The sequence below is a fragment of the Aulonocara sp. 'chitande type north' Nkhata Bay genome, linkage group LG3 (genome assembly GCF_057382095.1).
Source record: "Aulonocara sp. 'chitande type north' Nkhata Bay isolate Kocher_YH1m ecotype deep benthic linkage group LG3, A_spYH_male_GT1.1, whole genome shotgun sequence".
Lineage (NCBI taxonomy): Eukaryota > Metazoa > Chordata > Actinopteri > Cichliformes > Cichlidae > Aulonocara > Aulonocara sp. 'chitande type north' Nkhata Bay.
Window position 1 is genome coordinate 4,199,543 of NC_141346.1, and position 13,445 is coordinate 4,212,987.

The 13,445-nt window shown below is 40.6% G+C and overlaps 1 protein-coding gene across 1 annotated transcript; it reads right to left on the reverse strand.

Annotated features, from left to right (window-relative positions):
• Positions 1–6,599: 6,599 nt before the first annotated feature.
• On the reverse strand, positions 6,600–9,171 carry LOC147333589 (endoplasmic reticulum chaperone BiP-like). The gene is made up of 8 exons (XM_086286348.1): positions 9,057–9,171; positions 8,732–8,963; positions 8,498–8,635; positions 8,320–8,432; positions 7,828–8,218; positions 7,502–7,739; positions 7,245–7,412; positions 6,600–7,111 (listed from the first exon to the last, which is right to left on the reverse strand). Exons 1-8 carry the CDS (start codon positions 9,167–9,169, stop codon positions 6,600–6,602), a joined length of 1,905 nt encoding a protein of 634 aa, XP_086142474.1. The 5' UTR covers positions 9,170–9,171.
• Positions 9,172–13,445: the final 4,274 nt, after the last annotated feature.

A 13,445-nucleotide genomic window follows, 5' to 3' on the forward strand; every position in this document is an offset into this window, starting at 1 on the left:
ACAAAGATCAGAGAGTCACTCAGGCTGAGCTGGTCCCCCCACACACATCTCTACTGTCAGGAGTTACACACAGCTACTGTTGGAGCCCCACAACAGCAACATCATCACTGTCACATCACTTGAAATACAATATGTCACTTTTAGTTATATAGTGCCATCTCACAACAGCAGTCTGCTAAGGTGCTTTACATTGTAAACACTCAATGTTAAACAATGTTAAACGTTAGACAGCAAACTCCAACAATCACATGACCCCCTATGGGGACTGCTAATGATTTAGTACAGTTGTGCTGTATAAACACATGATATGATATAATATTGCTGAGGTTTGCACATTTGTACAGGCTGTGTCTGGTTTGAGACCAGGAGGACACACAGCTCTCTGTCAGGAAGAACATCCAGTGTAAAAGGTTGCAAATCAGTGCATCACAATATTACATATATCACTTCATACATTTCATAATGGACGTCATCCACTAAAAACAAAATAGAAATTATAAGTGATATATTGAAAAACTGTGCAAAACAAATATTATATCATAACAAATGATAATGTTTATGTCCAGTAAACTGTGCGAACACTGAGGCGAACAGTTACTTTCAGTGACTGATGATTGGTGTATTCATTATTAACCTCCTAAGACCCGAACTCTTCCACAACATGCATTTTTAATTTCTCTTTGATATTTGTGCTGATTGGTGCCCGATGACTGTAAAAACAAAGAATTACCAGATTTTGATTTTACTTTATTTTTGTTTTTATGGAAAATCAGAGCCAACTATGAGGATATTCATTTAAAATTTTGATAGAACAGGTCCCAGGAGGTTAATGTGAAGAAGTGAAAAAGGTAAACAAAGTAGCCAGTTGATGTTTGTGTTTGATCTTATTTGACTCTGTCAGTTGATGAAAACAAGTGATCTAAACAATCACTGAAGAAATGGAACCAGCTCTGAGAGGAAGAGGAGGATCATCACAGGATAAAGACAAAAAGCTAATCCCAGCTCATATGTCACGTTCATTTAATCAATAAAACATCTCTGATGCATTTAGACTCTTTGAACATACATGTGAGTGTATTGATTGAATGTTGATGAGTGTATGTATAATACCTGCTCTGCAGAGGATGGCCTGTAAATGGTAAATGGCCTGTATTTATATAGCGCTTTACTAGTCCCTAAGGACCCCAAAGCGCTTTACATATCCAGTCATCCACCCATTCATTCACACACAGGTGATGGCAGCTACATTGTAGCCACAGCCACCCTGGGGCGCACTGACAGAGGCGAGGCTGCCGGACACTGGCGCCACCGGGCCCTCTGACCACCACCAGTAGGCAACGGGTGAAGTGTCTTGCCCAAGGACACAACAACGAGACTGTCCAAGCCGGGGCTCGAACCGGCAACCTTCCGATTACAAGGCGAACTCCCAACTCTTGAGCCACGATCGCCCCAGGATGATGAAGAAGAGGCTGACGCAGAGAAAATATGAATCCATGTTGAGTTCTCCTGACAAACTCTGACAGTCTGACTGAACACAGTGCTAAAACCAGAGGGCATGTCACATGATCTGCAGCATCATGTGTTGCCAGGAAGAAATCTGTGACAGGAAACCAGGAAATGAGCTTTAATTTATTCAGCTGGAAATGCTCTAACTCGAACAGACTTCCTCTGAAATACCAAAAAAAGACCAAAATCTGATCATTTATTTAACTTATAAATAATGGAATGACTGACTTCAAACATATTATGAAGTCTAGATAAAAAAAATAAAAAAAAATAAAAAGTTTTTTCTTTCCTTTTGTGTGCGTCAGTCAGAGAGCGCCCAAACATCCCGCAGCTCACAGTTTACACCCTCAGCACATTCTTTCACTTCTCATCTTAGTCATGTGTTCATGGTGCACATATTAATAAAGTGGTGGAGACAATACTCAGCATCTAACTTGCTCCAAACAAGTGTAGAGAGCGTAAACATTTTTATGGCATGTAGTTTCAGATGAAACTTTTTAACAGATCAATAAATACACACACAGTGTTTATGTAGTTTCAGTTCGTCCTGTTGGCTAAAGGTACACTTACTTTATTTCCAGGGAGAGAAACTAATAATAATGTAATAAAGATGTAAGAAAGAGAGGACAGAGGAGGAAGAGCAGAGAAGATGATCAGCAAGCAGTTTCTTTTAGAAGGAAGTGACACAAGACTTTGATGGATTTAAAAAAAACAATATTAAGTGTGTCACGGCCTGAAGGTGACTGAAAGAAGCCAGTAGTTTGGAGTCTGGAGGCTTCATTCTGAGCCCTAAGTGAAGTCAACAATAGGACTGTTCAGTATCTGACCGACCAAATCAGGGGGTCTTTGCAGCCTGACTGGTGGTTGTGGAAGCTGAGAACATCTTACACTAAAGCCTGTGCAATCACATGTTATCAATATATCAAAATAAATGTTTGAGTTATTAACACCCACACTGGTAGCTACTCAGCTTTTAGTCTGTAAGCTAACATCGCCGACTTTGCTCCTTTTTGTTGTTGATCTTAATTTGCTTTTGTTCTGCATTTTTTCTAAAACACATCTCAGCATTAATGCTAACGCTGAGTACATCACAACATGCTAAGAAGAGACAAAGACGGAATTTATAATACAAAATTAAAGAAAAATGTCCCCACTGTTTATTGTCACGCTGTTTGTTAATCAAAGTGGGATTTAAGGTTAACTTGTGTTGAATTCATCCTTTCTGTGGAAGTTTGCCTCAGAACGCCGTCACCATGTGGTTCGACTCAGTCAGTGACCTGTTTGAGTCTTTTCTTAAAATGTAATCAGGTTTAATTTGTTCAGGTTCCCATGCAAGACCTTTGAAACAATTAATGGAAATAGAAGTCTGATAAGGCCTGAGGTTTTTTAGCCTTTCTTTTAACCAGATTTTTATTTGTTTTTCAGTTTTGCTGCTCCATAAAAAGAATGAATTTAATATCAAAAAGAAACATTCAGTTATTTTAATTCAAAAAGTCACGAGCTTCATCTTCATTCTGCACACAAGAAAAATCAGCTCACCAAATACAGCATGAAACCGTTCCACAACAGAAACATTCAGAAACACACTGAAATCAACGTTTCCTCAGTAAATCTTCAATGATGTGAAACTCTCCGTTTCACATCAATAATCCGTCCCAGTGAGGATGAGGAGGGTCTGAGATCATTCGGACCAGCTGCCACAGTTTTCCTCCAGATGTTTCATTTGTAATGAATCATATAAAAATCAGTTCATCAGAGGATGGTGTCTACCTCAGAATTTATTAAAACATTAGCATCAACCGATCAGCATCACATTCTTCCTCGGATGAAGAGATAGATTCCTGCTGCCACGCCGAGGACACCGACAGTCAGATCCACTCCACAAAATATTGCAGGTCCCAGAATGGATTCAACGTCCTCCACCTCTGCAGAGACAGAGAGAGACGTGGACCTTCACATCTGTAAACAGTCAGTCTTTGTGCTGGGACCAACACTTTCTGCTTGGTTTTTTATTTCAGATCATATTATTAGAGATCATTGAACACACTTCCATTGCTTTGCACACATGCAGCCTTTGCCTTAGAATATAACTCACCTTGTGATTACTGTTGTTGGTACATTTTATAATAAACTGAACCTGATATACTCACCATAGATTTTGGTAACTGGTTGGGTCAGGGCCACATGTTCCACTGTGCAGGCGTACAAATCTCCTCCCTTTGGAACAAAGTCCAGTTTGGACGTCTGGCTGAAGGAACCATCCTTGTTGGATAAGGGAACAGTGATGCTGGTTCCTTCAACCACTTTCTTCGTGTTCTTGCGCCAGGTGAAGTTAACGGGAGCAGGATAGAAACCAGTCACATGACAGATCAGAGTGTTCTGGACTCCAATCTCCACATTTACTATAGTGTAGATTTCCACACTGTCAGGAGCATCTGTGCACAAACACATACAGTTTACTCACAACACCACGCGACAGGCTGCACTCAATAACACGAGAAAACAAAAAACTGTGAAAGAAACAGAAGCTTCTGCTGCTGAACTCCAGTTTCTAGAGAAAATGGAAAAAACACAAATGTGCAAGAACAGATTTTTTTGTTGGTTTCATGTCATGTGATAAAGTGGAAATACATACTGTAGGTTCCCTATTTCATTTCATAGGAAGCATTATATTTCCATAGCATAAGATAAGATAATATAAACTAAGATAAGATAGGACAAGAGAAGAAGAACTTTACAGAGGCAGAGAGAAATTCTTTTGTCATAAACATAAGAGTGCTAAAGAGAGCTGCTAGTAAGTAGATCATCTTTGTTCTTAATCAAAGACATGAGTCTGATCAACGTCTTAGCAGAATGATGTCGTCTATTTCTGCTCATCATCATCGCTGTGTTGGATTATGATTCTGAGAAGGCCCGGTCCTCTAAAACATTGGTCCAAACACCTGAAAGTCTCTATTTGCGATGTGCACCGCTGGCCCAGCCATTTATTTTTTGATGCACCTTCTCAGATTAATTCACTGCGTGTCGTGCTCAGGGCTGGACTGGGACAAAAAATGGGCCCAGGCATTTTGACTAGAGACCGGCCCACCAGGTATAGGAAAAGCCATAAAGCCTTTGAATTAAAACAAATGCTGTTGTGACAGTGATGTACAGTCTTGTTGGTATATGCATGATTTTTATACATTTTACATCAGATAAAAACTTTGGTTGTAAGCTTCAGATAATTATTTAACAGCCAGACATTTTAAATGAGAATAAGAAAGTATTTCTTTGTGCCCCCCTTTCGCTGTTAATGCCCCACCTGGCCCCCTGGCAAAACTTTGCTAGACCCGCCCCTGCACAGTTACCAGCCGTCAGCTACATAAAAAAAAGGATCCTGGTGTTATTTGTCTCTCAGAAACAGTTCATAACTTCCCTTCAACTCATTCATGTCACCTAAAAGTTAAACCTGTTTCTCCATCACCAGTTCAGCTCTGATGAAAACCGGTTCTTGTTGAGAACCGGTTCTCACTGCTTCAATTCCTTGGAATCGTTTGCCATTTTTGCAAACGATTCCCTTATTGATTCCAGTCGCCCCGAATGACGTCACCACGTTGCGGAGCGTCATTTACCTGGCAGGAAACACGGCGCCTAAGCGGCTCAAACGCTCAAAAGGTTGATTATACTTTACGAGAACGGATGACAACAGGGCAACTTGCAATACTTGCAAAGTAGATATTTCATTTAAGGGAGGAAACACTACAAATATGCAAAAGCATTTGCTCACAAAACACATGATGACCTTAAATGAATGTCGTGTTTTTAATTCGCTCCGGACTCGTGAATCTCAACCCAGCAGCAGCGGTAACGTTTGCACGTCCTCTCCCGTTAATGCAGCAGGTAAATAATCAACTAACAGTGCATATTATGTTAGCGCGATCTGCCTTATTACAAGACCTGCCATTACTGTGCATTTAGTGACCATGATGAGACAGACAGAGTCTGGCTCAGGTGCAGCAGTTGTCACTGCAGTCTACCGGTAGCGTCTCCTTTCAGGCCAGGATAGACGAATGTCACCGAGCAGTGACTCAGTTTGTGGTAAAAGGCTTGCACCCATTTGCCAGCAGATGCCCCCAATTTTTGGTAAGTGAATGTGTTTAATTGTAGGCAGGGACATTACTGGATATTCTTGTGTAATTGCTACAGAATAATTTATGTTATACTTTGTTATTGCTACAGAAAAATATTTATTTTATTATTTTACATATACATTTTTTTTCCTGGGGACCCTGTGACACCTCATTGAAGAGCCGTAGGCTGTGGATCTCTTAAGATCTCACTGTTGGGTTTGTAAGGCCATGTTACTCCTAAATTTCTATCTTGTTCAAAGAGAAGATATAAAACAAAGTTCTAAGCTAATCGACTTTAGTGTTCTCCTTTTTTAAAAAGAATCGATAAGAGAATCGATAAAGAATCGAATCGTTAAACAGAATCGAAAATAGAATTGGAATGTTGAAAATCTTATCAATACCCATCCCTACTTGTGGCTCAAGAGTAGGCAGTTTGCCTTGTAATCGGAAGGTTGTCGGTTCAAGCCCCAGCTTGGACAGTCTTGGTTGTTGTGTCCTTGGCCAAGACACTTCACCCGTTGCCTACTAGTGGTGGTCAGAGGGCCTGTTATTTGTATTGGTAAATGGACTGGTTCTTATATAGCGCTTTTCTACTCTATGTGAGCACTCAAAGCGCTTTACACAACTTGTACTTTTACCCAAGCACTTTTTTTTCTAAGCTGTATCTAAGTTCTTACTATCTAGCATTTACACATAGATGCATCATCACCAATATGGGGTTAGTATCTTGCCCAAGAATATTTGGCATGCAGACTGGAGCAGACTGCGAACCACCAACCTTCTGGTTGGTAGATGAGCTGCTCTACCACCTGAGTACAGCCACACACTGAAACGTATTTTAAAATCTCTCAGTATGGTCAGCCCATACTCAATTTATTATGGTCAGCCCCTTTGCCACCACTCCTCTCACAATTTGAGTCCCATCAGTCCAATATGTACACCAACATGCCAGAGGGCCAAGGAGTGATAAGACTTCAGACCTGCCTACAACTCATCCTTCTCATTTTGCTTACTGCTATCTGCTGGTGGACCACCTGCATTACCACAGGTCGTACTGATAGTGGACTGAACCACCTCCTCAAGTTCCTTCTTCTTGGCCTGGAAGTCGTCCAGGTCAGCATCTTGGTGGGAGTCCAACCACTCAATCTTCTCCTCCACTGCCTTCTTAATGGATTCAATCTGGTTCTTCAGGGAGTATGCGTAGCCCTCCAGCTCATTGTGAGCATTGATCCTCTCCTTCAGCTTCTTGTCTTCTTCAGCAAAGTGCTCGGCGTCGTTCACCATGTGTTTGATGTCCTCAGGTGTCAGCCAGTTCTGGTCAGTTATGATCTCGTTCTTGTTTCCTGTGGCCTTGTCCTCAGCAGTGACACGCAGAATGCCACTGAAGTTAATCTCAAAAGTGACTTCAATCTGCGGTACACCACGAGGAGCAGGGGGGATGCCAGTCAGGTCAAAGGTAGCCAGAAAATGGTTGTCTTTGGTCAAAGGATGCTCACCTAAAAAAAAAAAAAAAAAGGTGACAATTAGACTTGTGGAACATATAATTTAACTGTCACGTATTTCTTGTCATTGGATTCTTTTTATAAAGCACTATATTGGAACTTGAAAAAACAATATCCAAACTCTTACCTTCATAAACTTTGATGGTGACAATAGGCTGTTTATCAGAGGTTGTAGTAAACATCTGGGCTTTTTTGGTGGGCACCACTGTGTTCCTGGGGATCAGCTTGGTCATTACTCCTCCAACAGTCTCAACACCAAGGGTCATGGGGCACACATCCAGAAGAACTACATCACCTGCAAGTGAAGGAAAAGGTTTAGTAAACAGGATCACATTTGAAAGCTCAAGCCTATTAAATAAAATTTTTCTAAGAGCCATGACTCACTAGTGTCCACCTCTCCAGAAAGCACACCAGCCTGCACAGCAGCTCCATATGCCACAGCCTCATCAGGGTTGATGCCTCTACATGGCTCTTTGCCATTGAAGAACTCCTTCACCAACTGCTGGATTTTGGGGATACGAGTGGAGCCTCCAACCAGGACAATCTCATCAATGTCAAACTTCCTTAAGTCAGCATCTTCCAGCACTTTCTGTACAGGCTTCAGGGTGGACCGGAACAGGTCCTGGGTTTTAAAGAACACACAAGTTGTCCTACCGCTTCTTCATTAGGATTTGATATGCAATATTTTCAAAACCAGATTAATATCTTACCATGTTCAGCTCTTCAAACTTGGCACGAGTCAGGGTCTCAGCGAAGTCTTCCCCCTTAAAGAATGACTCAATCTCAATGAGGGCTTGGTGCCGGGCAGATAGCTCCCTCTTGGCCTTCTCGACCTCGCGACGCAGCTTCTGCACAGCACGGTTGTTTTTGCTCACATCTTTGCCAGTTTTCTTCTTGTACAGCTCCATGAAGTGCTCCATGATACGGTGGTCAAAGTCCTCACCCCCCAGATGAGTGTCACCATTGGTGGCCACCACTTCGAATACACCATTTTCAATGGTCAGAATAGAAACATCAAAGCTGCCACCGCCCAGATCGAAGACAAGAAAGTTCTTCTCTCCATCCTTCTTGTCCAGGCCATAAGCAATACCAGCAGCAGCTCTAAAGAATACAGTGAGAACTTATTGTTAGAAGGGAGGGCAGGGACATTTTTTACAGTTTCAAATAGCAGATGATCAAATTCATTTTGATTGGATGCTTACGCCTCATTGATGATTTGCTTAACATTCAGACCAGCAATGGTACCAGCATCCTTAGTGGCCAGGCGCTGGGCATCATTGAAGTAGGTTGGGACAGTTATCACAGCATGTGTGACCTGAGGAAAAAGGATAAAGTCAGATTTGACGATACACCAATTAATTAAGATTAGCATTTTTGTACCTTCTTGCCCAGGTAAGCCTCAGCTGTCTCCTTCATCTTAGTCAGCACCATCGCACAGACCTCCTCAGGAGCAAAGGTCTTAACCTGGCCACCACCAATGTCAACCTGGATATGGGGCTTGCTCTTCTTCTCAATAACCTTCACAGTAATATACATCAATATTAATTTAACAAGAATTTAGCTCAAACATGACCCAAAGAACCAACAAGTTTTATTTTCAGTTTACAAGCTCACCTTGAAGGGCAGGTACTTGATGTCCTGCTGCACAGACCAGTCATCCCATGTGCGACCAATCAGCCTCTTGGCATCAAAAATGGTGTTCTCAGGGTTAGAGGTCAGCTGATTCTTGGCAGCATCACCAATCAGACGCTCACCTTCACTGGTGAAGGCCACGTAGGAGGGGGTGATTCGGTTTCCCTGGTCATTGGCAATAATCTCCACACGCCCATTCTTGAACACTCCAACACTGCAAGATAACAGCTTGAATTCAGTCTGAATCTCACTTTTTTTTTCCAACAGTGGTATCGTGTCATTATTTAAAGAGTCTGAAGTGACTTACCAAGAGTATGTGGTCCCCAGATCAATCCCAATCACAGTCCCAGTGTTCTTGTCATCATCGGCGGCGCCAAACACTGTGCCGACTAACAGAATCACAACCCACAACAGCTTCATCTTTGTTTCCTCTCCAGTCTACAAGGAGAAATGTAGAAAAGAAATACAACATAAATCAATGTGGCCTTGAGATCAATAAGTGGACTAAGCCTCCCAAGTTCAAAAAGCCAATGGTACAGATGTGATTTGGTGAGTCCCAGAACCATGGCAGACTTGAAGTTGGTCTTAGAGAATAAATACTATAAATATTTTATGACTGTGTTATTGTACCTAGAGTAGAATCAGTCCAGTCTTCTTTTAGCAACTTAAAATATATTGACAAAACTGTGCAACGTTTGTTGCGATTTGTAAAAATAAAATATTTGACTGAGTGAATGACTTTTTTTTTTTAACTAATATTTTAATTTTTTTTTCACAAATCATGGTCACAATACATAATGAAAACGTTGCCATTATACAAAGAAAAAAAAGAGAAACATCCCCCCCTCCCTCCCCACCCGAGGCTCATGTAAACAGAAACAAAACAAAAACAAACAAAAAACGTATGTCACACGTCTGGAAAACACGTTTCTATATAGTCAATAAATAGGTTCCAAGTCGCAGAGAATTTTTGTTGTGATGAGAGAACTCTGTATCTAAGTTTTTCCAGTGGTAAAAAGAAAAGCACCTCCTTTAACCATTGTATGTATGAAGGAGCCTTATCAGACTTCCAGTGGAATAGAATAAGTCTACGGGCAAGCAACGTAGCAAACACTATGGCATTTTCCTGAGATTTACTAATTTTGTATTGAAATGGCATAACTCCAAAAATGCCAATGCGGAAATCAAGCACTAAATTTTGCGCACTGATGTGAGATAATACTTTAAATATATTTCCCCAGTAATTATCCAGGTTCGGACAAGACCACATCATGTGACCCTCATTTGCTGGATTATATCCACACCTGGGACAGGCAGGATCGGCTTCTGGGAAAAATTTTGAAAGCCTCTCTCTTGTATAATGAAGACGATGAAGAATTTTAAACTGAATGAAACCATGGCGCATGCAAAGGGAGGAAGTATGTATACGATTCAAACAAGATCTCCACTCATCATCAGATCAATCCACCCCAATGTCTTTTTCCCAATTATTTTTAGTTTTTTCCCAAGTAATAGGCCTTAAGCTCTGTATCAGTTTGTATATGACGGAGATTCTCCTTTTGCCAAAAGGATCCATTTCCAAAATGGTATCCACTTGATTTTTAGGAGGTAGGTAGGGGAAAGAAGGAAACAATGTTTTTGCAAAACTTCGTATTTGCAGATATCTAAACATATGTGAGGTTGGTATATTGTAATCTCTCAGCAGAGCGTCAAAGGTGTTAAAAGTTTCTCCTGAAAATAAATTGTAAAAAAACTTCAAACCATTATTATGCCAAATTTGGAATGCTTTATCTGAAATGGATGGCAAAAAAAAAGGGTTAAAAGCAACAGGAAAAAAATTACTAACCTGTTGCAAACAGAAGTGCCTTCTGAATTGAAGCCATATTTTAATAGATGTTCTTTATTTTGTTATTTGTTATTTTCTGTTTTTGATTTAGAGCTAGGGATGAGGTTAGGAGGGGAAGTGGATTTGACATCAGTTCCATTTTTACCCAAGCCTCACCCTCGCTGTTCTCATAAACATATTTCCAGTGCAATAATTTGGTGATATTAGCCGCCCAGTAGTAAAAGATAAAATTTGGCAACCCTAGCCCACCAGCCTCTTTTGGTACTTCCAAATATGTTTTTTCTATTCTGGGATTTGAATTTTTCCAAATAAATGTTGCTATTAATCTGTCTAAATCTTTGAAAATTGATTTGGTTATGAAAACAGGAATCATTTGGAAAACATAGAGAAATTTTGGTAAGACCGTCATTTTAACTATATTTATTCTGCCTGCTAATGAGATCGGAAGTGTTGCCCATTTTTTAAAATCTTGTGATGTTTATTCTAACAAAGTGTCAAAATTATGAATCCGCAACTCGTTCATTGTACGGGTTATATTTATTCCCAAATATTTAAACGTTTCTTTTTCTAATTTAAAAGGGAAGGCAGAGAAATCTTGCTCTATGTTATTAATAGGGAACAGTAGGCTTTTTGAATAGTTCAATTTGCATCCAGATATGCGTCCGAAGTGGTCTAATACCTTGAGCAGTTTAGGGATTGATCCCGTTGGATTAGATATATACAGCAATAGGTCATCTGCACACAATGATACTTTGTGCACTGTCCCGTCCCTAGAGATTCCGGCAACCTGACCGTCCTCCCTAAGAGCGATAGCTAAAGGTTCAATTACTAACTTGAAAAGATAGGGAGATAAACTACAGCCTTGCCTGCAGCCTCTACCAAGCTGAAAAATGTCAGAGGTTACTGTCATGGTCCCTGTGCCTCCCCGGCCAGCCCAGTGTGGCCACAAGTGTTTGTTGTTTTTCTCTCACTCTGTCTCTCCTACCTGTCTGCCTGGGCGGAGCTCTGATTGGGCTCCTGCCCTTGGCCCACGCACCTGCAGCTGATCTCGAGCGAATTGCAGTTCTCTGGCTCTTAAGGCTGGGGCTCTGAGCTATTCGTCGCTGGAATATTGAATAACTCTCGTTAGTATTGCCTGGCTTCCTTGCGATTCTACTGTTCCCGTGTTTTGCCTTCGACTTACCCTCGTCTGTGTAACAGGTTTGACTGGATCAGCCCTTTTGTGACCCCTGGACCCCGTGAGTAGGAGAGTGAGCTGAGCTGCTTGTGTGGAGACTGTTTGGACGAGGAGCAGAGCGAGTGCGAAGAAGTGTGTCTCCCCAGCCTACTGATCCCCGGGACCCTGGTGTTTCCCCCCCCCCCCCCCCCCCTTCACGTGTATATAGTGCACCGGTGTGATTAATAAAGTGTCGTTGAGCTGTGCTACCTCAGTCTGCGCCTGAGTCCGTTCCACCGCCGTGACAGTTACATTATTTGTCCTCACTGCTGCAACTGGAGAGGAATACAGTATTTTAATCCATTTTCGAAACAATGGGCCAAATTCAAATTGATTTAGGACCACATGAACATATGGCCATTCTATACGGTCGAAGGCCTTTTCTGCATCAAGAGAAATTATTATTTCTGACTTTTCTTTTGGTTCTGATGCATATAAAATATTAAATAGGCGGTGCATATTATAAAATGACTGTCGCCCTGGTATAAAGCCGGTTTGATCAGGATTAATAATTTTTGGCAGTGTAAGATCGATTCTATTAGCTAAGATTTTTGTGAGAATATTGTAATCACAATTTAAGAGGCTCACCGGTCTGTAGGAGCTGCATTGTGAGGGATCCTTACCCTTTTTGTACAACACAGAAATTATGGCTTGTTTCATAGTATCTGGTAATTTCTCTTGAAAGAATATTTCCTCTTGAAAGAAAATATTTCTCCATCTTTGAGTATTGGTGCTAGTTTGTCTATAAATATTTTATATAGTTCAATAGGGAAACCATCAGGTCCTGGTGCCTTGTTACTTTGCATTGATTTAATTACTTTGACAATTTCACTAATGGTTATCTCTCTATCAATTTCTGTTCTGTCATTTACAGATATTTGTGGAATCGGTAATCTATCAAGCATTTCAGCAATCTTTTTTTCATCAACCGGATCTAAAGTATAAAGACTGGAACAGAACATTTTAAACTGGTCATTAATGGTTTTCGGATCGGACGTCTTTTCTCCAGAGGTTTTACAGATTTCAGAAATCGTGTTAGCTGATATGGATTGCTTAGTTTGATGTGCCAGAAGTTTTCCGGCTCTTTCTCCATGTTCATAGAACTTTTGCCTTGATTTGAAAAATTAACGTTCTGTTTGCTGAATGGACTGAATTTTGTATTCTGAATTTAGTAATAATTTTCTCTTATAGAGGTCTGGTGTTGGATTTTCTGCATATAAGCAGTTTTTAAGCACTCTTTTATACTGTTGGCTAGGTTGTTCATTTGTTGTAAGTATTTCTTTTTTGAAATGATACATATGAAATTATCTGGCCTCTAAGATAGGCCTTTAATGCCTCCCATACAACAGTCATTTTCATCCCTTGGGTTTGATTTGTCTCTAAGAAAAACTGTATTTGCTCAGAGACCATTTTTTTTAAATGAGTCTTTAGTTAGGAGTAAAGGATCAAGCAGGCCGGTTTTTGACTTGAGCGTTCATAAAAATTTACATCTAATTGTACTCGACTATGGTCTGAGATAACAATAGAGTTGTATTGGCAATCTAAAACCTTGGGAAGAATTCTATTATCTAAACTATTATCTTATATTATCTATATTACTATTAAACTATTATCAGCATTGTAGCAATAACTGC